Source organism: Vipera ursinii, assembly GCF_947247035.1.
Source record: "Vipera ursinii genome assembly, chromosome: 6".
NCBI lineage: Eukaryota > Metazoa > Chordata > Lepidosauria > Squamata > Viperidae > Vipera > Vipera ursinii.
In genome coordinates this window covers 4,391,717-4,415,323 of record NC_139515.1, presented here as the reverse complement: position 1 = coordinate 4,415,323, position 23,607 = coordinate 4,391,717, and the positions used below count along the sequence as shown (strand labels likewise).

General features: G+C 45.1%; 1 protein-coding gene across 4 annotated transcripts in view; it reads left to right on the top strand.

Moving 5' to 3' along the window:
- Nucleotides 1-23,580, top strand: part of COG5 (component of oligomeric golgi complex 5) — a 137,202-nt gene extending 113,622 nt beyond the window's left edge. The window contains exons 15-23 of one of the 4 annotated variants that reach the window (XM_083366258.1): nt 4,982-5,092; nt 6,438-6,500; nt 7,873-7,976; nt 9,688-9,925; nt 12,006-12,086; nt 13,580-13,656; nt 17,397-17,523; nt 19,588-19,667; nt 23,010-23,580. In XM_083366258.1, coding sequence (XP_083222384.1) covers nt 4,982-5,092; nt 6,438-6,500; nt 7,873-7,976; nt 9,688-9,925; nt 12,006-12,086; nt 13,580-13,656; nt 17,397-17,523; nt 19,588-19,667; nt 23,010-23,124 — 996 coding nt within the window. In that variant the 3' untranslated portion in view covers nt 23,125-23,580. Of the gene's footprint in view, nt 1-4,981; nt 5,093-6,437; nt 6,501-7,872; nt 7,977-9,687; nt 9,926-12,005; nt 12,087-13,579; nt 13,657-14,007; nt 15,122-17,396; nt 17,524-19,587; nt 19,668-23,009 lie in introns of those variants that run through there. The other 3 variants (XM_083366259.1, XM_083366260.1, XM_083366261.1) reach the window with 3 other exon arrangements.
- Nucleotides 23,581-23,607: the final 27 nt, after the last annotated feature.

The window sequence follows — 23,607 nt, the reverse complement described above, 5'->3', positions numbered from 1 at the left end:
ATAGGTAGGTTTTCTCCAGGATAGTCTATTTGTAAGGCACAAAGAATAGGACCGCACGTTAAGTTCCAGTTAATTTATTGCTGATGCCTGTACACAAGAAGTCAACTAATGGTCAGCACTAAATTGACACTAGATAAGAGTTAATGGAATTCAAGAGGGGCTGGACTTCGACCATTTGTGACTACGTAGAGATTCTAGGCTGATTCCTCTCTTGACTCCACCCCCAGACTCTGTCCTTCACCTACACTATTCCCAGTCTACAATAATCCTTCAGATACTCCAACGGTGCTCTCATAGCCACGGCAACTGAGTCCATCCACCTTGCCGATAAACATCCTCCTGTTTTCTTTTGATAGGACATATCCTCCATGCCAGCGGTTCGGTGGATAGGCTGTTCTCCCCTACGGCAGTTGTTTACGAAACATCCTCTAAATCCCAAATCTACCCAGTCATCCTAAAATCTCGCTTAGCAGATCCAAAGCACCCTTCTATTGTTTCTTCCATTCCAGCATTACTGGGACAATATCCCACGTTCATTCTTCATCAAACTGGATTGTCTCAGGACAGGTAGAGGAGAGTCGGATAGCAATAGCAATAGCTCTTAGTAGTTATATACCGCTTCACAGGGCTTTACGGCCCTCCCTAAGCGGTTTATAAGATTACCACCCGCAACAATCTGGGTCCTCATTTGACCGACCTCAGAAGGATGGAAGGCTGAATCAGCTTTGAGCCGGTCAGAATCGAACTTCTGACAGTCAGCAGAATTAGCCTGGAATACTGCATTCAAGAGTCAATCTTGAGCCGGTCAGGATCGAACTGCTGGCCATGGGCAGAGTTAGCCTGCAACACGGCATTCTAACCACCGCGCCACCACGACTCTTGTAGTTGGAAGTATTTGCACACGACCAAATTTCCTCAGGTTAGCAAGAATCCTAAGAAGGAAGCTATAAAGAACGACAAGAGTTGGGAGGGACCTCAGAGATCTTCTAGTCCAACCCCTTGCCCAAGCAGGAGAACCTACACCATTCCAGACAAATAGCTGTCCAATCTCTTATTAAAAGCCTCCAGTGGTGGAGCACCCACAACTTCTGGAGGCAGGTTGTTCCACTGGTTAATTGTTCTCACTGTCAGGAAATTCCTCCTTAGTTCCAGGTTGCTTCTCTCTTTGGTTAGTTTCCATCCGTTGCTTCTTGTTCTGCCTTCAGGTGCTTTGGAGAATAGCTTGACTCCCTCTTCTTTGGGGCAGTCCCTCAAATATTGAACGTTGCTCTTGTGTCATCCCTGGTCCTTCTTTTCATGACACCTAAGGTTTTTCAGAAAACCTTGGGCTTTTCTTTAATCAGAGAATTGTTACATAATATTCCAAAAACCGGCAAGCACGGCTTGTTAACGATTCCTTGGGATCTTAACACCAAATGGATGAAAGAAACGATTCCAGTCTCTTTGTCAATGAACGATTGTTCCACAAATTATTATACGGTGCTTTTTTTTAAAAAAATATATATAAGTCTGCTTCATTTTGTGTTATGCCTGCAGTTAGATCACAGTGTGAGTGGTAATCTAAGTACTGTATGTTCTTTTACTTTGATGCTATTTCTGCTGAGCTTCACATGTGGGTGGATTGAAATAGACTAACAGGCCCACCTGCTGCACGCAGATAAATGTGTTGAACTGGGAACACCAAAAATTGAGTGGTCTAGAAATGAAGGATGGAGCCTTGGCAACCTCTAATGCTCTCTAAAAATAAGGAAAGAGAAAAGAAAGTTGATCTTGCCGCACTATATTTAAGTTAAAAAAACTCCTTTACTATTTTTTGCCAGGGTCGTTGGCTGCGTTCTATTCTTCTGTAACAGATCAAGATCTTGTCTTAATGGGAAAGGGAACGTAACATTTAAAAAAAATACGCTTAATCGGTCTTTCGTTTTACATTCATACATGTGAGAACCTTTTCCAAGATGTAGGAGTGAGTGTACACGATTGTGAATCTGAATAGGATAGGAAGATAGGATAGGAGGATTCTGCAAATGAAAGCAAAGAGATGAATTCAGTGCCTGGCGGTAGCGGCGGACTCGCCCATGTAATTTTCTTGACAACGGCACAGAAACGTTTTGCCATGGCTATCCTCCGAGATGGTTTGCAAATTCTCAAGAAAGGTTTGTGTGGGTGTTTGACATCATCTCAAGTCATGCCTCAAAAGTGTTGGCTGTGCCCTACCGAGGTCAATTGGTCATCTTACATAGGACCAGAGTGTGTGTGTGTGGGGGGGGGAAGAGAACAGCTCAGTTTTAATTTCATTTGATTGAAAAGTATTTTTGTCTTGGAGACAGTGGAAGGCAGCAGGGAGGGCTGGCATGCTGTGGACCATGGGCTCACCGAAAGTCGGACAGGATTTCGCAACTGAACAAACGAGAGGAATTCCTGCAGAACACGTGTAGCAGAAAAACGAATCCTTCTTCCCATTAAGGATGCAATTCTAACCGTCAGGGATTATTTTAGGAGCCAGGCATAACCCTTTGGCGGTTCAAATGAAGCTCTGCTTTCACCGGCTTCTTAGTTTTTACCTGTACAAAACTCATTTTCAGAACTTAAAAGAGATAATGTAAAGTGATACAGCTGTTTAAAAAATGAATACGGTCCTCAGTCTTCAATATATGAACTCAAAGCCACATTTTGATCCGAAGGAACTTATCATCTCTAACGGTAATAAAGGCGCTTTATTAAAATAAAGAGGAGAGAAGGAGACAAATGATCCATCCTGGAAATGCCAGGAAACCGATGGCTCGGACAGTCTTAACCTCTTTTGAAGAATTGTGGGTACCGATAAAAAAAAAAGGATATTTGTAGCTCAGGATTGAACGGTGGGGTCCTTGCTTCTCTCTGAGCTGGGGCTGCTTCCTTGCAGACGTTTCATTACCAAACTAGGTAACATCATCAGTGCACGATGATGTTGCCTCGTTTGGTTAATGAAATGTCTGCAAGAAAACAACCCAGCTCAGAGAGAACCAAAGACACCGCAATTGTAGCTGCTTTCTCGAAGTTGTGCCTCACTTCCCGAACCGTTATCCCTACCCGTTTCTTCTCCATCCAAGTTGTATAGGCTTTCCAGTACAGATAGTCTTTGAATTATGACCACAGTTCAGCCCAAAATTTTGGTTGCTAAGTGAAATATTTGTTAAGTGGGTTTTGCCCCATTTTGCCACCCTTCTTGCCACAGTTGTTAAGTGAACCATTGTAGTTGTTACATTAGTAACGTTGTTAAGTGAATCTGACTTTCCCAATGACTTTGCTTGTCAGAAGGTTGCAAAAGCTGATCACATGATCCCGGGGACACTGCAACCGTCATAAATATGAACCAGTTGTGAAAGAATAGAATAGAATAGAATAGAATAGAATAGAATAGAATAGAATAGAATAGAATAGAATAGAATAGAATAGAATAGAATAGAATGGAGAATAGAATAGAATAGAATAGAATAGAATAGAATAGAATAGAATAGAATAGAATAGAATAGAATAGAATGAATGGAGAATAGAATAGAATAGAATAGAACAGAACACAACAGAGTACAACAAAATACAACAGAATAGAATAGAACAGAACACAACAGAATAGAACAGAATACAACAAAATAGAATACAACAGAATAGAATAGAATAGAACACAACAGAATACAACAAAATACAAAAGAATAGAATTAATAGAATAGAATAGAATAGAATAGAATAGAATAGAATAGAATAGAATACAACAGAATAGAACAGCACAACAGAACACAACAGAATACAACAAAATACAACAGAATAGAATAGAATAGAACACAACAGAATAGAACAGAATAGAACAAAGAATACAACAGAATAGAATAGAATAGAATACAACAGAATAGAACAGCACAACAGAACACAACAGAATACAACAAAATACAACAGAATAGAATAGAATAGAACAGAACACAACAGAATAGAACAGAATACAACAAAATAGAATAGAATAGAATAGAATAGAATAGAATAGAATAGAATAGAATAGAATAGAATAGAATAGAATAGAATAGAGGAATGAAGAATAGAACAGCACAATAAAACAGAACAGAGCAGAACAGAATAGAATAGAATTAATTGAAATGGAACGGAACAGAACATTACTTGTTGATGATAGTGGTGAGTTCCAAAACTACTCACAGATTGAATCTATTAGTAACAATTTGACAAACATGCTTGCAAAGGGGACTCCTCAAGAAGGTGAATTATGAAAGACACATTTGTCTGCCAGGCTGTGATGCACAATCAGTGTGTGTCCAATTTAATTAGGAAACAGTATAATCAAAATTTCTGCCAAGACCAAAGCTCCGGTTGCTATTTGTAGCTTGAGGTTGAACTGTGGGGGTTCCACTCCCTTTTAATATTGATGATATTTGACTTGAAACATCTGCAAGAAAAACACCAAGAAGAGGCTAGACAATCATTTGTCTGAGATGGTATAGGTTCTCTTGCTTGAGCAGGGGGCTGGACTAGAAGACCTCCAAGGTCCCTTCCAAATTCTATTCTATTCTATTCTATACTATACTATTCTATTCTATTCTATTCTATTCTATTCTATTCTATTCTATTCTATTCTATTCTATTCTATTCTATTCTATTCTATTCTATTCTATTCTATTCTATTCTATTCTATTCTATTCTCCAGTGTCTATTCTAATTTTCATGTTTAATATTGCTCAACGAAGCCCCGTCCATCCGTCTCTGTGAATTTATTCTGCAGGAGAGTCAGGATGTCAATAACATCTGCCTGATTTTTGACGGTGGCCCAAGTGATGTAGCGTGCCACTAAAAATAAAGCCCACAAGAGCTACATGCGGTCCTCGGCTTACGACCACCATTGAGTCCCATTGTGGTCATAAGTCGAGGACTGCCTTGTATCTGAATCTGAAACAGTTACTTCCCGGGAAATAAATCACTTTTGTTCATTTGCTCACTGCAGCTGTCGACGCAGGGAGAAGCCAGCCAGGTGATCGGCCCCTTAACCGAAGGGCAGAGAAGAAACGTGTCGGTTGTGAACTCGCTCTATAAGTTGCACCAGTCCATTCTAAAAGTAAGTTGTAAGGAGATTTGCGAAGTGAGTGTGTCAACGCTGCTAACGTCAGATGTTTTTGCATTGACAACAGATGGAAATGCAACCATTCTCTTGTTTCGCTTTTGCTCTTAAGAGTTAGAACTAGATGATGCTGGGGGGAGGAATGTGCACGAGAGTTTAGCTAGACATAACAATACTGCACCTAATGTGAGAACCAAGGTTATTGAAATAAGAGATGAGAAAGAATTGGCTGGAGAGCTGGAGGGGAAGCCCGCGTTTCAGACTAATTGGAGAATGTGATTTATGACTGTGAATTGGAGGAGGGAATTGTGCTTTGATACTAGGTGCTCAGGGGAGAACTCGGTTTTTGGCTTCAATTGTGTTAGTGCTGATGCTGTGCTACTCAAACAAAGATTCTTTAAGGTAAACAATGCCTCAGAGTTCTTTGAAGAGTTTCACCTGTCGGAACCATGACAGAAAGGTTTAATAGCCAGAACGCTCCGAGCCCCTGAACTGAACTGACCACTTGTCGGGTCCCTGTCGGAACGCTGCCATTCGGAGGGGAGGGGGGGAATGTTACTTAGGGATTGAAGTCTGACGTCCCAAAGATGCTTTTCACCAGGCCACTGGACTTTCCCCACCATCCAGCCAGAACCTGAAGAAGCTTCTTGGATGAGAAGCGAAACATCTTCGGAAGAAAAACAAGGAAGTCCAGTTGCCTCCTGAAAAAGCACCTTTGGGTCAACCGCGATCTGGATAGACTGAGCATCTCCACAGAAGGCTTGTTGTCACTTTCTCATTTGGGGAGTTCTCACAACACCTTCACAACAGCAGATTGGCTCTTGATGGACCGGGGCATCAGGGTGGGGTGTGAACAAGGGGGAATTAGCTGAACGATTCACGCGGGAACTTCAGATCCCCACCTGGCTTCTCTGCAATCACTTTCTTTCAGTAAAAGATCCCCCTTTTTTTCCCTTTTCTTTTTCTTTTTGCCGACCACCTAATGAAGTCAATGGGGAAGCCAGATTCACTTAGCAACTGTGCTGGTAGCTTATCCACCGCAGTGATTCACGTAACAGCTGTGGCAAGAAAGATCGTAAAACAGGACAAAAGGCAATTAACCACCGTCTTGCTTAGCGGTGAAAATTTTAAGCTCCGTTGCGGTCGTAAATTGAGATACTACCCGCACAGTATCTCTGGGTGGCCTCTTGGAAGAATCTGGATTTAGAAGAAGTGAGCCAGGCCTCTTTTTCTTGTAGGCACAGCTGGGGTGGGGTCAGCTGGCCTTTTGTAGCCAATGTGGAAAATTATGATTTGCCATAACTCGAGACGGTTTAACGCTCTTCCAACCGCTTTGTCTTAGGTTATCTCCAGCCAAAGTGGCTTTCCGACAGCTTCGGAGGAAACTCTGCATGCTGCTTTGAAGGTAGGTGCGCGCTGTAAAGTGGTTGAGAAAGATTTAAATCTCGCCCAGCAGGCTTCCTTTCTTTTCGGTCCAAACTACCTCCCGGGTCAACACAAAGAGGAGGGAGGCCTTGTGGGATCGTTTTGAGCCTCTCGTTCTGTCCCAGCCTACGTGAGGCCTTGTTAACTTGCAAGGACAAACCCCTCTTCCAACAAGTAGGCTGGAAACGCAGAGAAAATGAGCTCCTTTTAATATTATTTACAGACCCGCAAAATGTCCCAAAAGCAAAGGCAAAACAAAACACGATTCAAACGGAGCATTGTTCACAGGCAAGGCAATCGGAACGTGATCCCAGGAAACTGGAGTCCTTTGCAAACGGTTGCCTTCACCAACCAGCACCACCCACACCTTCCCTTTTTATTACGCAGCCCCAAGAATGTGGCTTTTCAATGCTTTCTCCTCTGCCCTTGGAGCCGCCCCATTGCCTCCCTCTGTTCTGCTCTTGTTGCCTGTCGGCGTTTGCGAGCGTCTATGATGTCTTCCAGCTGTGAGTCCTCAGAGTCTGACTCGGCTTCCCAGCACAGCTGGGTCTCAGCCTGAGCTCAAGTGGAGGGGCCAGGCTCTTCCATCAGATTGTAAGTCCGGGAGCTCATCAGAGCCTTCCTCCGACTCTGATGGCTCCCCAGACCCCCTCTCCTCCTCCTCTTCTGATCCCCCAGACTCAACTGCCGGGTTCAGTGGCTGGCACGGAATCACAACACTTCTGAATAGAATCACAGGCCTGGAAGGGACCTTGGAGGCCTTCTAACCCAACCCCCTGCCCTAGGCAACCATCTTTACATCGCAGGATCCAATCTGGGTCAGTCACCGGGACCAGAGGTTTTATGCCGGAGCCCGTCTTCCAATGAATCCTTATATCATCCCAGACAAACTCTTCCTGACAACTTCCAGTGATGGAGAATCCGTAAATAAATATCTACAGACCCGTCACATCCTGGACGTAAACTCTTTCAACTTCTTCCATCAGGACGACACTACACGACATTGCAACGCCAGAACAACTAGACATAAGGACAGTTTTTTTCCCCCCTGCCGTCACTCCGCTTAACCACTAAAGATCTACAACCCCGTCAAACTACGTAGTAAAGCTGTATTACTATTCTTCGCCTCTTCTTTCCTATTACCTAGCTCTTTATCTTCTTAGGGCTAATATAACTTTGGTGCTGGCAGCTTACAATTTATATTGTTTCATTTAGTGTCCAAGTATATATTTATGTGGTGGCTTAGCTAGTATCCCACGATTAACCCTTGTTTAACAATAATTATAGTTTGAGACTGGTGAAGGGCACGGTTTCCTTCTGACCTGGGTTTTATTCTTGGTTCTGCCTTCCAGACCATCTACGATTTAATGGGCAACGCTGTGCAACCTTTGCTGGACTCGGTTGGCGACTCAATACAAGCTATCATCATGACCATGCATCAGGAAGACTTTTCGGGGTAATTGAGGCACTGCTTCTCTATAGTCTTTAATAGGTCTACAAGAAGTAAAGCCTGTGAAAATGGAGAGTCTACTGGCTTTGCGAACCCACCAACAAACACCCCCCCCAATTAATCTAGCAGTATTCCAGTCTATTATGGAAGGCAATAAATGTGATTGTTGCTGCGGAAATGCATGCAGGTTAATGCATGCAGAGTTGAATGGGACCTCAGAGGTCTTCTAGTCCGACCCCCTGCTCAAGCAGGAGACCCTCTTTCATTAGGAGCAAATGACTGTCCAATCTCTTCTTAAAAACGTCCGGTGTTCGAGCATTCACAGCTTCTGGTGGCAAGCAGTTCCACTGGTTAATTGTCCCAACTGTCAGGAAATTTCTCCTTAGTTCTAGGTTGCTTCTCTCCTTGATTAGTTTCCATCCATTGCTTCTTGTCCTGCCTTCAGGTGCTTTGGAGAATAGCTTGACTGCCTCTTCTTTGGGGCAGCCCCTGAGATATTGGAAGGCTGCTATCATGTCACCCCTGGTCCTTCTCTTCATTAAGCTAGACATCCCCAATTCCAGCAACCGTTCCTTATATGTTTTAACCTCCAGTCCCCTGATCCTCTTTGTTGCCCTTCTCTGCACTCTTTCTAGAGTCTCAACATCTTTTTTACATCGTGGTGACCAAAACTGGATGCAGGATTCCAAGCGTGGCCTTACCAAGGCCTTGTAAAGTGTTATTAACACTTCACCTGATCTTGATTCTATCCCTCTGTTAATGCAGCCTAGCACTGTGTTGGCTTTTTTGGCAGCTGCAGCACACGGCTGGCTCCTATTTAAGTGACTGTCCACTAGGACTACGACATCCGTCTTACAGTTGCTACTATTGAGCAAGGTGCCACCTCTGCTATACCTGCGCATTTGGTTTTTCTTGCCTAAATGTAGAACTTTTTTTTTCACCATTGAATTTCATTTTGTTAGATAGCGCCCAGTGTTCCAGTCTGTCCAGACTGGCGTGTATTGAGTCTTGTCACCTTTCCCGATGGTTTCTGACAAGTAAAGTCAACGGTGGAAGTCGGATTTCTTTAAGCACCACAAGATTCACTTAACCGCCGCAGCGATTTGCTTAACAACCGTGGCAAAAATGGTCGTAAAATCGGCTGCGACTCCCTGAACAGCTTTGCGCACCGACGGAAATTCTGTTCCCGGTTGAAGTCATAAGTCAAGGACTGCCAGCCGCCCTCCTCTTCTGTTGCATTCGTGTTTTGCAGAGGGAGGAGAAAAACACATAGTCCTCAACTTGCCATCTCCGTTGAAAATTTCTGTTGCTAAGCGAGACAGTTGTTAAGTGAATTGGGCCCCATCTGACCTCCCTTTCTTGCCACCGTTGTTAAGTGAATCACTGCAGTTCTTAAAGTAGCAACATGGCTGTTAAGTGAATCTGGCTTCCCCATGGACTTTGCTTGAACGAAGGTCGCAGAAGGGGATCCCGGGACACCGGGACGCGGTGACCATCATAAATACGAACCAATTGCCAAGCGTCTGAATTTTGATCAGGTGACCCTGGGGTTGCAAGCAAGAAAAATGCTCGTCCCTTTTTCAGTCGTGTTGTAACTTCAAATGGTCACTCAACGTTGTAAGTCAAGGATTACTTGTCGGAATAACGGTCCAGTGGAAATGAACGGGAAATTCATTTTTTCCTCTCTTTTTCCCCCCCCCTCCCGTTTGCCGGGCAGGTCCCTGCCTTCGTCGGGAAAGCCGGACGTGCCTTGCTCTCTGTACATGAAGGAGCTGCAGGGGTTCATCTCCAGGGTCATGAACGATTATTTCAGGCACTTTGAATGCTACGATTTTGTCTACGAGAGGACCGAAGGCATCGCTCAGCGGGCCATCCAGATCTTCATCCGCAACGCCAGCCTGCTCCGGCCACTCGGCGACGGAGGGAAAATGAGGCTGGCGGCCGACTTCGCTCAGGTGAATGAGGGGACCCTCGGCCTTAGTTTTGCTCCGCTTCCGGCTGCGTTCGGGGTTCAAAACACGACTCATCGGTTCCATGCAAGGGGGGGGTGGCTGAGTTAACAGAACAACGGAGTTGGAAGGGACCTTGGAGGTCTTCTGGTCCAGCTGTGGGTCATCAGGGGTTTTGCAACTGGGCTGTTGAAACGGCTGGCAAGCATGTGCACGCCGCTCATGGAAATGGGAGATGCCAGCCACCGGCACCATCCCCTCCCCCAGCCTGCCAGTCCACAAAGCCAGAAATCTTGAGGAACTTTGTTCTAGTCAAATCTCCTGCTCAAGCCAGAGATCCTACACCATTCTGCACCAATGACGATCACAGAATTCTATTCTGTTCTATGAATGGAATGGAATGGAATGGAATGGAATGGAATGGAATGGAATGGAATAGAATAGAATAGAATAGAATAGAATAGAATAGAATAGAATAGAATAGAATAGAATAGAATAGAATAGAATAGAATAGAATAGAATTACAGAATGAAATAGAACAGAACAGAATAGAATTGAATTACAGAATGAAATAGAATAGAGTAGAGTAGAGTAAAATGGAATAGAATAGAATAGAATAGAATAGAATAGAATAGAATAGAATAGAATTACAGAATGAAATAGAACAGAACAGAATAGAATAGAATTACAGAATGAAAGAATAGAATAGAATAGAATAGAATAGAATAGAATAGAATAGAACAGAATAGAATTACAGAATGGAATAGAATAGAATTTAGAATAGAATAGAATAAGAAATAGAATAGAATTACAGAATGAAATAGAATAGAACAGAGCAGAGCAGAATAGAACAGAACAGAACAGAATAGAATAGAATAAAATTACAGAATGAAATAGAATAGAACAGAATACAATAGAATAGGAATAGGAAAAATAGAAATAGAAAAGCTTTAATTGGCCAAGTGTGATTAGACCCACAAGGAATTTGTCTCTGGTAGAAGCTACATATGCAAACACGGATTTGTGCATTTGGGTTTCTCTTGTTGAAACCAAGTGAAGGAAGCAAATTATAACCCCAGAATACAAAACAAGATGATTATATTTAAGCACGTCGGAAGCTAAAACGGAAAGGCAATAACAATCACTTACGCCAAATACTCGGCTCAGTTTTCACCCCCGGTTTATATTGGCTGGTCTAAAAAGATTTCCTGAGGTCAATGAGATAATTTTAAATGACATTCTCTTGACATTTATACAGACCGTGAGGCATTATCTAGGAATTGATGCACCTTACGACCTATTCATTATGAGGATCTTTGTTGCTGAATAACAAAAAAACAAAAAGCACAAAACAAAGCCGTGTGCACTGAGGTTACAGTGATTTGGAGTATTTTAAGCTGTGTTAGTCGGGGAATAATATTTTGCCCTTTAAATGCCGTGTGGTTCTGTGCAATCAAAAGAACGAAATGCGAAACACATGAAGAGAAAGAAAAGGTTTTGTTTTCTTCCTTTATCTGGCACAAAAAAATACACTCTCCAGGCACCAGATCCGAGTTTAGCCGAGAAAAACATAAGACGTTCTTTGACTACGGAATGAAATTTCATCGCTGTTGGCTGGAATGAAAGCACATTCCAGATTTGTCAGATTTTTAATATTTGTTTGACTTACATCCTGCCTCTTGCATGAACAGCAGTAAAAAATGCTAACAGTTGGGGAATTGGATGAATTAGGTTTCCTTGCGGGGGTAGAAAAAGGTAAAAAAAAATAAGAAAGGTTTGGGGATTGAGTTTTAAAACATTTCTTGGGCTAGGGCCAATGAAAGAACTCTGGGGTTTATTTATTTATTTTTAAATACAGAGAGTCCTTGACTTACCGTCACAATTGTGCCCAAAATTTCTGTTGCTAAACGAGACAGTTAAGTGGATTTTGCCCCATTTTATATAACCTTTCTTGCCCAGCTGTTTAGTGAATCACTGCATTTAAATTAGTAATGTGGTTTTAAGTGAATCTGGCTTCTGCATTGACTTTGCTTCTCAGAAGGTTGTCATATTTGGGCTCAGCTTACTCTATTCTTACTCCATCTAGTCTGCTCTGATAGCTGCTCTAGTATCTACTCTAATACAAATACTACAGCTGTCGCACGCAAGAATTCCAGCCACAACAGAGGTGCGTGTACATTTTGTGCGTTTATTGCAAAATGGTTTCTTGCAACGGAGCGGGATCCCCTAATAGGAGAACGGCTTAGGGCACGGGCACAATCTGAAACTCCGAATTGGTTCAGTTATTTGTTAATAACGGAGCTGATGCCGACATGAAGACTCGGTCGTTACTTTAAAAAAAGAAAAGAAAAAGCTTTTAAAAATGGCGATATAAAATGAGAAAACCGTTGAATTGTTTGTTCCTGAACGCGTTAGGCCAACAGGTAAAGAGCTAAATCGTGCTCCGTTGTCGGTCGCCAGCTGTTACAAAAGCTGATGTTAAGAGATTGTCAAACCCAACGTGGCGCCGTACACAGTTTTGCCACACTACTACGTGTGATGAGGCTCATTTTTGTCTGGCAGAAATAAGGAGGTGTAAAATTGTTCCAAATGGCCTGGGAATTTCAGCAGAAGAGGTGTCAGCTATTTAGCATGGCACTCTCCGTAAAGTGTAACCCTATAGGAAAAACAGGCGTAACAAACCCGATCGATTCGGGCAAATGCGCTTCTTATTTGGGATACTACAATAATGCGCTCTGTGTACTCATAGCAGACCTTGTTGGGGTTGAACTGGCCTGTACTTGGGAGATCCGAAGGGAGAAGGGCTAGCAGACACGTTTCCCTTCAACATGGATAAAATCTCTCTCTGATTCCCTGTGTGGCGGATTAGTTCTTCTTAATGGCCTAGAAACCAGGAAACTGGGAGTTCTAGTCCTGCCATAGCCATGAAAGCCGGCTGGGTGACTTTGGGCCAATCACCAGGAGACGGTGAGTTCTAGTCCCGCCTTAGGCATGAAAGCCGGCTGGGTGACTTTGGGCCAATCACCAGGAGACGGGGAGTTCTAGTCCTGCCTTAGGCATGAAAGCCGGCTGGGTGACTTTGGGCCAATCACCAGGAGACGGTGAGTTCTAGTCCCGCCTTAGGCATGAAAGCCGGCTGGTTGACTTTGGGCCAATCACCAGGAGACGGGGAGTTCTAGTCCCGCCTTAGGCATGAAAGCCGGCTGGGTGACTTTGGGCCAATCACCAGGAGACGGGGAGTTCTAGTCCCGCCTTAGGCATGAAAGCCGGCTGGGTGACTTTGGGCCAATCACCAGGAGACTCTGAGTTCTAGTCCTCCCTTAGGCATGAAAGCCAGCTGGGTGACTTTGGGCCAATCACCAGGAGACAGGGAGTTCTAGTCCCGCCTTAGGCATGAAAGCCAGCTGGGTGACTTTGGGCCAATCACCAGGAGACGGGGAGTTGCAAGGGTGAAAAACGGACATAAGTCACATTTTTCCAGTCCCGTTGTAACTTTGGACGGTCACTGAGCCAAGTGTCGTACGTCGAGGAGCATCCGTGTTGTAAATCACAGCTGGGATTCAGCAGATAAATCTGCTTTCCCTAATCTGCTCTGTTGTTGTTGGGGGTTTTTTAGGTCTCTGAATTAGCAGATTAAAACCAAATCAATTTATCTTGCAGATGGAGTTAGCCGTGGCGCCCCTTTGCAGACGAGTCTCCGATCTGGGCAAACCCTACAAACTCTTAAGATCATTCAGGTGAGCGATGCTTCAACGGCCGAGGCTGTGATTCAGTTGTTTTCATTAACAGAAAACAATCAGCGGCTTCTCACTTTGCCGAGGGTTTAATTAAAACCCTCTGGCTGCATCACATGCCAATTAACAACCAATTACCTTTTATTTCCCTCCCCCTCCCCTTTTCAGGTTTGATTCAGCCGGTGACTATAAAAACACAGAGAAATCTGCTGTGCAGATTCTTGGCTCAATTATATCTTTTTTTGCTTTTATTTTTTTTAAATCTATCTATCTCGGTTCTTGCGATAATGAGCTGTTCTAGTCACACATGAACGGTTCCCTTTTCTCTCTCTCTCCTTTTTCCTCCTCCTCTAGAAGCGTGAGCGTTTACAGTGGGGTGGCGCCGAGGATGGCTTAATTAAAATAATAAGCTGTTATGGCAAACAATCACCTGCCCGACTCCAACACAGAGGCGTACGAAGCCCGCCCAAGCAAATTGGCAACGGTTGCATGCTGTGTTTGCTGTTAGTTAAGTTCGCCCATTAAGGGCAAACTCAAAACTCTGGAAACCCATGATAATCAGTAGAACTTCCTAGAACATCCCCCTTACCTGAGGTCTTCTCTTAGAATCACAAGGCTTGAAGGGACCTTGGAGGTCTTCTAGTCTGACCTCCTGCCCGAGGCAATAGTCCTGATATCATCCCGGTCAAATGGCTATCTTCTCTTCTCTCTTCTCTTCTCTTCTCTTCTCTTCTCTTCTCTTCTCTTCTCTTCTCTTCTCTTCTCTTCTCTTCTCTTCTCCTCTCCTCTCCTCTCCTTCTTCCTTCCTTCCTTCCTTCCTTCCTTCCTTCCTTCTTTCCTTCCTTCTTTCCTTCCTTCTCTTTCTTTCTTTCTTTCTTTCTTTCTTTCTTTCTTTCTTTCTTTCTTTCTTTCTTTCTTTTTCTTTCTTTCTTTCTTTCTTTCTTTCTTCCTTCCTTCCTTCCTTCCTTCCTTCCTTCCTTCCTTCCTTCCTTCCTTCCTTCCTTCCTTCTTTCTTTCTTTCTTTCTTTCTTTCTTTCTTTCTTTCTTTCTTTCTTTCTTTCTTTCTTTCTTTCTATTTTTCCTCCAAAGAATGGAGCATCCAGACCTCCTTGGTGGGGGGGGGCGAGCTGTTTCCTTGATCAATTGTTCTCACTCAATTGTTCTCACTGTCAGGAAATTCCTCCTTTTTTTTTTTTACAGGCTGGACCTCTCTCTGATGAGTTGCCAGCCATTGTTTCTTCTCCTGCCTTCAGGTGCTTGACAACCCCCCCCCCCCCCCCGTCTTCCCCACGACAGCCTGTCAAGATTAGAAGACAGTTCGTGTGTCTCCTGTTAACCCTCTCTTTGTTAGGCAAAACATACCTAATTCCCTTAGATGCCCATTGTATGGTTTAGCCCAGAGGTCCCCCAACCTTTTGGGCACCAGGGACCGGTTCCATGGAGAGAGGTTTTTCCACGGACCGGAGGGTGCGTGGTTTTGTGTGCTGCCTGCATCCCGCAAATGGGGCTTTGCTTGTTTGTGCGGACCAGTTGCTGGCATGCCGCAGCCCAATACCGGTCCACGGACTGGAGGTTGGGGACCCCTGGTTTAGCACCTCTAGAGCCCTTATCGTCTTTGTTGCTCTTCTCTGCTCTCCTCCTAGGGCCTCAGCATCTTTTTTTATATATATCAGGGTGACCAAAACTGGATTCAGTACTCCAAGTGTGGCCTCCCTAGTGCAGTAGACAGCGGCAGTCTCCTCCTTGTGATCTTGATGCTGGCCTTCGGTTGAGGCGGCCCAGGATGGCCTTGGCTTTTGCGGCAGCTGCAGCACACCCGGCCTGGCTCGTTCTTAAGGGGTGGCCCCTCAGGATACCCGGGTCTCCTCCTGCTTTGCTCAACTTTGCCAAGCATCCTGGTTTTTCTAGCCCCCTCATCCGCTCGCATCACAAAGGATGAGACGTGTGTTCCTGCACTGTGATGCGTTGTTTCACCATCTTGGCAACTTTCAGATGCGCAGACCTCAACTGAGGTTGTGGCAATTGAAGTCCACCCATCTTAAAAGTCACCAAGAATGAGATACACTTATGTGGTATAAAACACACACACACACACACACAGAGGGGGGGAGGGAGGGAAAGAGAGAGGGAGAGGGGGGGGACCTATTCAACTCAGTTATAGCCCATGAGAGTTGATGCTTTTTAATAGCACTAGCAATAGCACTTATATGCCGCTTTACAGCCCTCTCTAAGCGGTTTGCAGAGTCAACCTCTTGCCCTCAATAATCTGGGTCCTCATTTTACTGACCTTGGAAGGATGGAAGGCCGAGTCAACCTTGAGCCGGTCAGGATCAAACTCCTGGCAGTGAGCAGTGAGTTAAGCCTGCAATACTGCATTCTCACCACTACACTACCACAGCTTAAATAACAATAGCAATAGCACTTAAGACTTATATACCGCTTCACAGTGCTTTACAGCTCTTTCTAAGGGGTTTACAAAGTCAGCCAGTTGCCCCCAACAATCTGGGTCCTCATTTTATCGATCTTGGAAGGATGGAAGGCTGAATCTGAGCCCGTCGGGATCGAACTCCTGGCTGAGGGCAGAGTTTACCTGCAGTATTGCATTCTAACCGGGGCACCACCAAGGCTGCTCAAATGTGTTATTCTGCAAATATGCTACTAGACTCTGTTAGTATAGATTAACATAGGTCTCCTCTAACACTGCCTGTAAATAAAACAGACGTTGATTCTTGGTTTCTAACTTTTTGCAGAAAGAGAGTGAACTCAGATAAATAATAAGTGGAACTAGGCCAGCATTGGATAGCGTAGGGCCTTCAACACAGAGGTCCAGGGCTGAAACATCCAAGGATGGGAACGGGAAAAAGTAAAAATGTGGTTGTGGGAATGCTAGTGGAATACCAACCTAGAATTAAGGAGAAACTTCCCGACGGTGAGAACAATTAACCAGTGGAACTGCTTGCCTCCAGAAGAGGGTAGGTGCTCCATCACTGGAGGTTTTCAGGAAGAAACTGGACAGCCGTGCTATAGGGCTGAAGTCCGCAAGTCATAAAAGGGACAAGTTTGAAGAGCCCTGGTTAAGACTTTCAAACAACTGAGTAGCAGAAGGCTTATCATGGTGGATGTCGGTGTTACAACAGAGGTGGGCCACAGAGTGCCCAGCTGGAAGACCTCCGAGGTGCCGTCCTACTCTGTTATTCTATTCTGTAGAAGGTAAGCTTGATTTCCACAACTACACAAGGTAGAATAACAAGAGTTGGAAGGGACCTTGGAGGTCTTCTGGTTTATTGTTTAATTCTTTTTTAATCTTTGTATTCTATGTTTTTTAATTTTTTATTGTTGTGAGCCGCCCTGAGTCCTTAGGGAGAAGGGCCGCATATAAATTTAATAAATAATAATAATAACAACAACAACAACTCCCTGCTCAAGTCGGAGACCCTATATAATGGGTCTTCAAACGTGGTCCTTTTAAGACTTGTGGACTTCAACTCCCAGAAATCCTCAGCCAGGCATGCTGGCTGAGGAATTCTGGGAGTTGAAGTCCAGAAGTCATGAAAGGGCCAAGGTTGAAGACCCTGCTTGTGGACTTCAACTCCCAGAATTCCTCAGCTAGGCACCCTGGCTGAGGAATTCTGGGAGTTGAAGTCCAGAAGTCATAAAAGGGCCAAGTTTGAAGACCCCCTGGTCTTAACGTTCTGATCTTTTCACCATCGTGTCTCCTCCTCCTCCTCCTCCTCCTCCCCTAGACCCATGCTCTTCCAGACCAGCGAGCATATTTCCAGTAGCCCAGCGGTGGGAGACATCATTCCATACAGCACCATCATCCAGTTCTTATTTACGAGGGCGCCACCCGAACTGAAATCCCCGTTCCAGGTAACGAGACGACGTAAACCTTTTCTACAAAATAGGACATCAACGTGGGGGGCGGGGTGGGGGTGGGGAAACCCGTTTCTCTCCAGTTGCCCCAGCCAGGACACATGGGTGCTCAACCATGGGTGCTTGCCTTTGACAGGTGAGAAGTTCCTGGTACGAGTAGTCCTCAACTTACAACCGTTCATTTACTGACCGTTCAAAGTGGGAACGGCACCGAACGAAGTGACCCGAGACCCCTTTTTTCACACTTGGGACCACTGCAGCCTCCCCAGGGTCCCGTGATCAAAATCCAGGCGTTTGGCAACTGACTCGTATTTATGACGGTTGCAGCGTTCCCCGGGTCATGTGATCCCCCTTTTGCGACCTTCTGACTAGCGAAGACAAATCGGGTTACTAACCAGAAAGGGACAAAACTCAATTCACAAATTTCTCACTTAACAACAGAAAAACTGGGTAGGCATTTCCTATCCTCTTTCGATTTCCAACCGTAGCATATTTCTAAAAGCTGTTCCCAGAGAGCTGGGATGTTCCTACTAGCCTTTCTCACATCATTACAATCCCAAGTTCAGAAATAAAGGAGTATAAAACCCTGAACGTGGAATGAAGGCCCTCAAGAAACATTTATTCCCTGTTTGCGGAGGGATTGCATTAGGCTGCGGCAGCAAAGAAACACAGAATATCCCGAGGCACCTTACAGGCTAGCGAAAGCACGATGGCATAACGTTAGGTTTTTAAGCCAAGAAGCTGGTTCTTTTATTATCCCTTCTGTTCTTAAGGGATGCATTTCTGCATTATGTTCCCTTCCGTGCTAAGCAGTTAGATAATAATAATAAAAATACTTCTATGAGCAAGGGAAAAAAAGCAAAACAAAACGAGCATTCTAGTTTTATCCTGTTCTGTACCAGCCTGCTACCGGCCCTGCAGAAAAGGCAGGGACAACCCCTTTACAAACGGCAAGAGGCTGGAATGACGGCTGCCAAATTTATAGCTACAAAAACAAGACACGAACCAAGAAACAGGAGCTTTAAGAAACACGAACTATCCAAGCGGTTGCCTTCAGCAAACCAGCCCTCCCCACACATTCCCCTTATATAGAGTTCAGGGCGTGGCTTCTCTCTGCCTCCTTCCAAGAAGCCCCATTGCCTTCCTCTGTTTACTCCTAATTGACTGCCTCCTGCGTCGGGCGTCCTTGAACAGGGCCAGCTGTGGGTCATCTTCATCCACGCTGTCAGGCTCACACAGCTGGGTCTCCGTGGTGACCAGGTGGGAGGGGCCTGGCTGAGGGCTCTCATCAGCAAGATCTTCAACCCCCTCAGCAAGGTCTTCAACACCCCCCTCCTCCTCCTCTGAGTCGTCCGACCCAACTGCCGAACCCACAGGCTGACCCTGAATCACAACATATCCAGAGCTATCCGTAGCATCACCAATGCTCTTGGCCCAGCCCAGGACAGCTAGGGAAGTTTAAGGAAGCATGGGAAAAAATAAGATTTTACAAAGGTGTCATCGTTGCTTTAAGATACACACAGAATCTGGGAAACGGGGAGAGGAATTTCCCAGCCTCAGTGACGATGAACTTTTCTCGAAGGCATGTGTTTCTCTCCGAAACACACGACGTCTTCTCACGACCCTGAATGAAATTGCCACCTATGGCTTGTCTTTGCAGTGGATCCCTGCTCTCTTTTCTGTGCCTTTCCCAGCCTCTCTGCAATTTCTCCCAGCGATCGCCAAACGAAGCAGGTGTTGAATTCGTCTCCAAGCAAAATTGCTTGGGAGACTCGACTGCTTTTGGCCCCTTAATTTATCCCCTCGTTTCAGAATTGCTCAGTGCTAAGCAGATCCCACGGAGACGGGGTTTGTATTTAAAGCTGCATTGGCGATCGGTAAATGAGAGAAACGCTGCTGTGAACGGTTCTCTCGCAGTCGATCGTGTTATTTGGCCTCCCCTGCAAAGCGGTCTCGGAATAAGTCTCACACGTTTGTTGCTATCGTCGTTTCCCAGTGTCCGTCAAGTTTTATTTTGTGTCAACAACCGCCTTTTTTTTTTTTAATTTATGATCCCGCAAGAGAGCAGACTGGACCGTTGCCCGTTATTCGCGGTGGCTAGATGACCATCCGGCAGAGAAAGAGCGACTCGTTTTAATACGGTCAGACGCATTTTTATTTTTTGGGGGCGGGAGGGGAGATTAATTTAGGAATATTTCAAAGAGTCTCAGTTTTGAGCCACAACAGAGTCTTCCCTTGCCTGCTCTGGGTACAGAATGGCTGACGCTCATAAGCCAAAGCCAAACAACTCTGGCTCATGAACGCCTTCTTTATTTTCATCTGAGCAAGCAAGCCTTGGTGGCGCAGTGGGCTAATGCCTCCTTAAGTAACACCAGCTGCCTACAATTAGTGCAGGTTCGCATCCCACCAGGCTCAAGGTTGACTCAGCCTTCCATCCTTCCGAGGTAGGTAAAATGAGGACCCAGATTGTTGGGGGCAATTAAGCTGACTTTGTAATAATGCCGCTTGGGGGTGTGTGTGAAAGCCCTAATAAGCAGGCATGTACATAGAATGAAGGCTACTGCTAAGCTTGTAAGCTGCCCTGGGTCTTCGGAGAAGGGCGGGATATAAATGGAATAAAAATAAAAATAAATAAATAAAAATAAGGTTGAAGAATTTGTTGGAACAGAGCTCCGATGCAACCTCTGACGAACCGCCTCGATCCAGTTCTCACCAAAGTTCTTGGCTCTTGGTTTGTTTCTGCAGACTGTTCTAACGACTGGGGATCAGTCGAGGGAAGCAGAGATTCTAGCGCCTTTTACCTGCATTACAGTAGCTTCTTAGCACGTTCCTGTGAGCTTTTGTCGTTTTTTCTCCCTCTCTCTCCTTCCCCCTTTCTCTCTCTCTCTCTCTCTCTCTTTTCTTCTTCGTGTTGTTTGGCCTTTTCAAAACTTTTAAATCAAAGTTAAATCGCTCGGCATTTGAACTCTGCACCTTTTAAGATGCGTGGACTTCAAACCACCACCCCGAATTCTCCACCGGGGAACTTCTCCATTGGGGAATTCTGGGAGTTGAAGTCCACGCATCTGAAAAGGGGTCAGGTTTGAAAGAGACTTGGTTTAGCCCTTTAGCTGTGAAGGCTGCTTTTTGTCAGGTGAGTGTCTTTTGGAATAATTACAGCACGCTTCACTGCTTCTGTTCTCCACGTTTACACACGTTCAGGGGTTGCCTTACACACACACACACACACACACAAAATGCCTCCTTCCTCGCTCTTAATTCATGCTTCTCTCCTAATAAATGAACTGGCACACAGCAGAGGACTCAAGAGAGTAAGGCTGTAGTTCTCCTAGCGCGGGTATTTATTCTTTCCGTTGTAAAACTTAATTCCCCGGGAAGGTGTAAATGGAACGGTTCTCATTCCATTATAGACCGACCAAGAGAGTGGATAGCTTTTTGTAGATAGTGGAAAAACTCTCGCAAAATAGATCAGTGTTTTGATTCAATGCTTGCTTTCGAAAAATCCGGAGGTTAGCCTTAAACTACAGGGGTGTTTACCGAGGGGGAGGCCGTTAAAAAGGTGGGGGGGGGTGACTGAAGCCCGGCCCTTTCTATGCCATGCATCCCATGTTAACAAAAGGAGGACTCACTCCTGACATTTCGATACTATAGATCAGGGGGTCTTTCAAAATTGGCCCTTTGATAATTTGAGGACTTCAACTCCCAGAATTCCTCAGCCAGCGTGCCTGGCTGAGGAATTCTGGGAGGGGTCTTCAAACTCGTCCCTTTTATGACTTGCGGACTTCAACTCCCAGAATTCCTCAGCCAGCGTGCCTGGCTGAGGAATTCTGGGAGGGGTCTTCAAACTCGTCCCTTTTATGACTTGCGGACTTCAACTCCCAGAATTCCTCAGCCAGCGTGCCTGGCTGAGGAATTCTGGGTGTTGGAAGTCCGCAAGTCATAAAAGGGCCGAGTTTGAAGACCCCTGCTAAAAGGTAGTCCTCGACTTACAACAAACAGCTCATTTAGTGACCGCTCAAAGTCACAACGGCATTGAAAGAAAATGTGACTTACGGCCATTTTTCACACTTACAGCATCCCCCCAGGGCCGCGCGATCAAAATTCAAGACGCTTGGCAACTGACTCATCTTGAGGACGGTTGCCGTGTCCCGGGGTGTGTGTGTGTGTGTTACACGACTCCCTTTTGCGACCTTGTGACCAGCAAACCCAAAGGGGGAAGCCAGATTGACTTAACATCCGTGTTACTCACTTAGCAACCTGCAGTGATTCGCTTCACAACTGAGGCAGGAAAGGTCCTAAAGTGGGACAAACCTCACTTAACGAATGGCTCGCTTAGCAACAGAAAGTTTGGGCTCAATTGTGGTTGTAAGTCAAGGATTACCTGAACACACACTCTCTCACACAGAGAGAGGAGAAAGAGAGGGAAAGAAAGAGAGGGAGGAGAGGAAAGAGAGGGAGGGAAAGAGAGTGAGAGGGAGGGAGGGAAAGAGAGGAGAGGCAGAAAGAGAGAGGAGAGGGAAAGAGGAGAGAAAGATGGAGGGAGAGAAGAGAAAGGGGGAAAGAGGGAGGGAGGGAGAGGAGAAAGGGAGGGAGGAAAGAGGGAGAGAGGAGAAAGGGGGAGAGCGGGAGAGGGAGGGAGAAAGGGAAGAGAGGAGAGAGGGAGGAGAGGGAGGAGAAAGGGGGAAAGATGGAGAGAGGGAAAGAGGAGAAAGGGAGGGAGGAGAGAGAAAGAGGGAGAGAGGAGAAAGGGAAAGAGCGAGAGGGAGAGAGAAGGGGAAAGAGGGAGAGAGGGAGGGAAAGAGGAGAAGAGGGAGGGAGGAGGTGTTAGGCATATGGTGTTAGCCTACAATGCTGGGTTGAAAATATATTAACCATGATGTTGTTATGTCTTTAAGTTGTTAATTGGCCAATGGGTGTGTAAGTGTTCTCATGGCCATAAGAGGAAGCTAGGAACGTAACTCTCTCTCTGAATTCACTGCTCTCTACTGTTACTGTTTTTGCTCTGTTACCTCTGGACCGGTAAGAAGACGTTGTATTTGGATTGCTACTTGGACTGTTTATTTTTGACTGTGCATTTTTTGTTTTTACACCACCTTAAAAGTAAACTATTTTTTTTTTTTGCTTTTACAACTCAGTGTACTCTTGTGTGACTTTTACTACTCTTTCTTGTCTGTGCAACTCTTTGGTAGCACAAGGAGACCTCTGCACAACAAATTCCTTAGCAAGAGGGAAAGAGGGAAGAGAGGAGAAAGGGGGAAAGAGGGGGAGAGGGAAAGAAAGAGGGAAGAGAGGAGAAAGGGGGAAAGAGAGAGAGGGGGTAAAAAGAGGGGAGAGAGAGAATGAGAATGCCGGGGTTTAATGATTAAGGTCAGTAGTTTAGACCTAAGCAGCAAAGAAACAAACCCTTTGAGAGCCACAGTAGGGTTAGTTTTCTCGTAAGGGACAGAGTTTCATCCCGGTGTATTCTTTCTCTCTCCAAGCAGGGGTGCCCTGGAAGCCTACGTTCAGTCTGTAAGAAGCCGAGAAGGCAAAGAATTTGCCCCCGTCTATCCCGTAATGGTGCAGCTGCTCCAGAGAGCCCTCGCCTCTCTCCAGTAAATGGGTTTCCTGCAAAACGGCCGGGAGACCCTGGTCAGCAAACGCCCCGCCGGGTGCTTCGGAATTCGAACCAGCGGCATCTCTTTCAAACTTCTTCACCCCTACGCGGTCGGCAGCCCGTTTGGCTTTCGTACTCCAAAATGCATTCTGCGTCTCTCGAGCTTTTTCTGAAGGGTATTTTTTATATTTTCTCGTTTTAATTTGAAATCGAAACATTTCTGTTTGAAAAGGCGCTTTTTCCCCCCCACCCTGCATTGGCAAAAAAAAAAGAGAGCTAATCCTAAATTGACAAAAGGAAAAAAAAACAACGCTCGGATTTAATGTTTTCTTTTCAGCAACCCGTTCTAGAGTTTTGAAAATGTACACAAGTTTGACTTAAAAAGATATTTCAGATGACTTCGGTGTAATATGTACCGTGTTATAGATTGGGAATGGAATTAAAATGTTTCTACCTGCCCTTGTTCCCAAGCGTTCCCCTTCAGT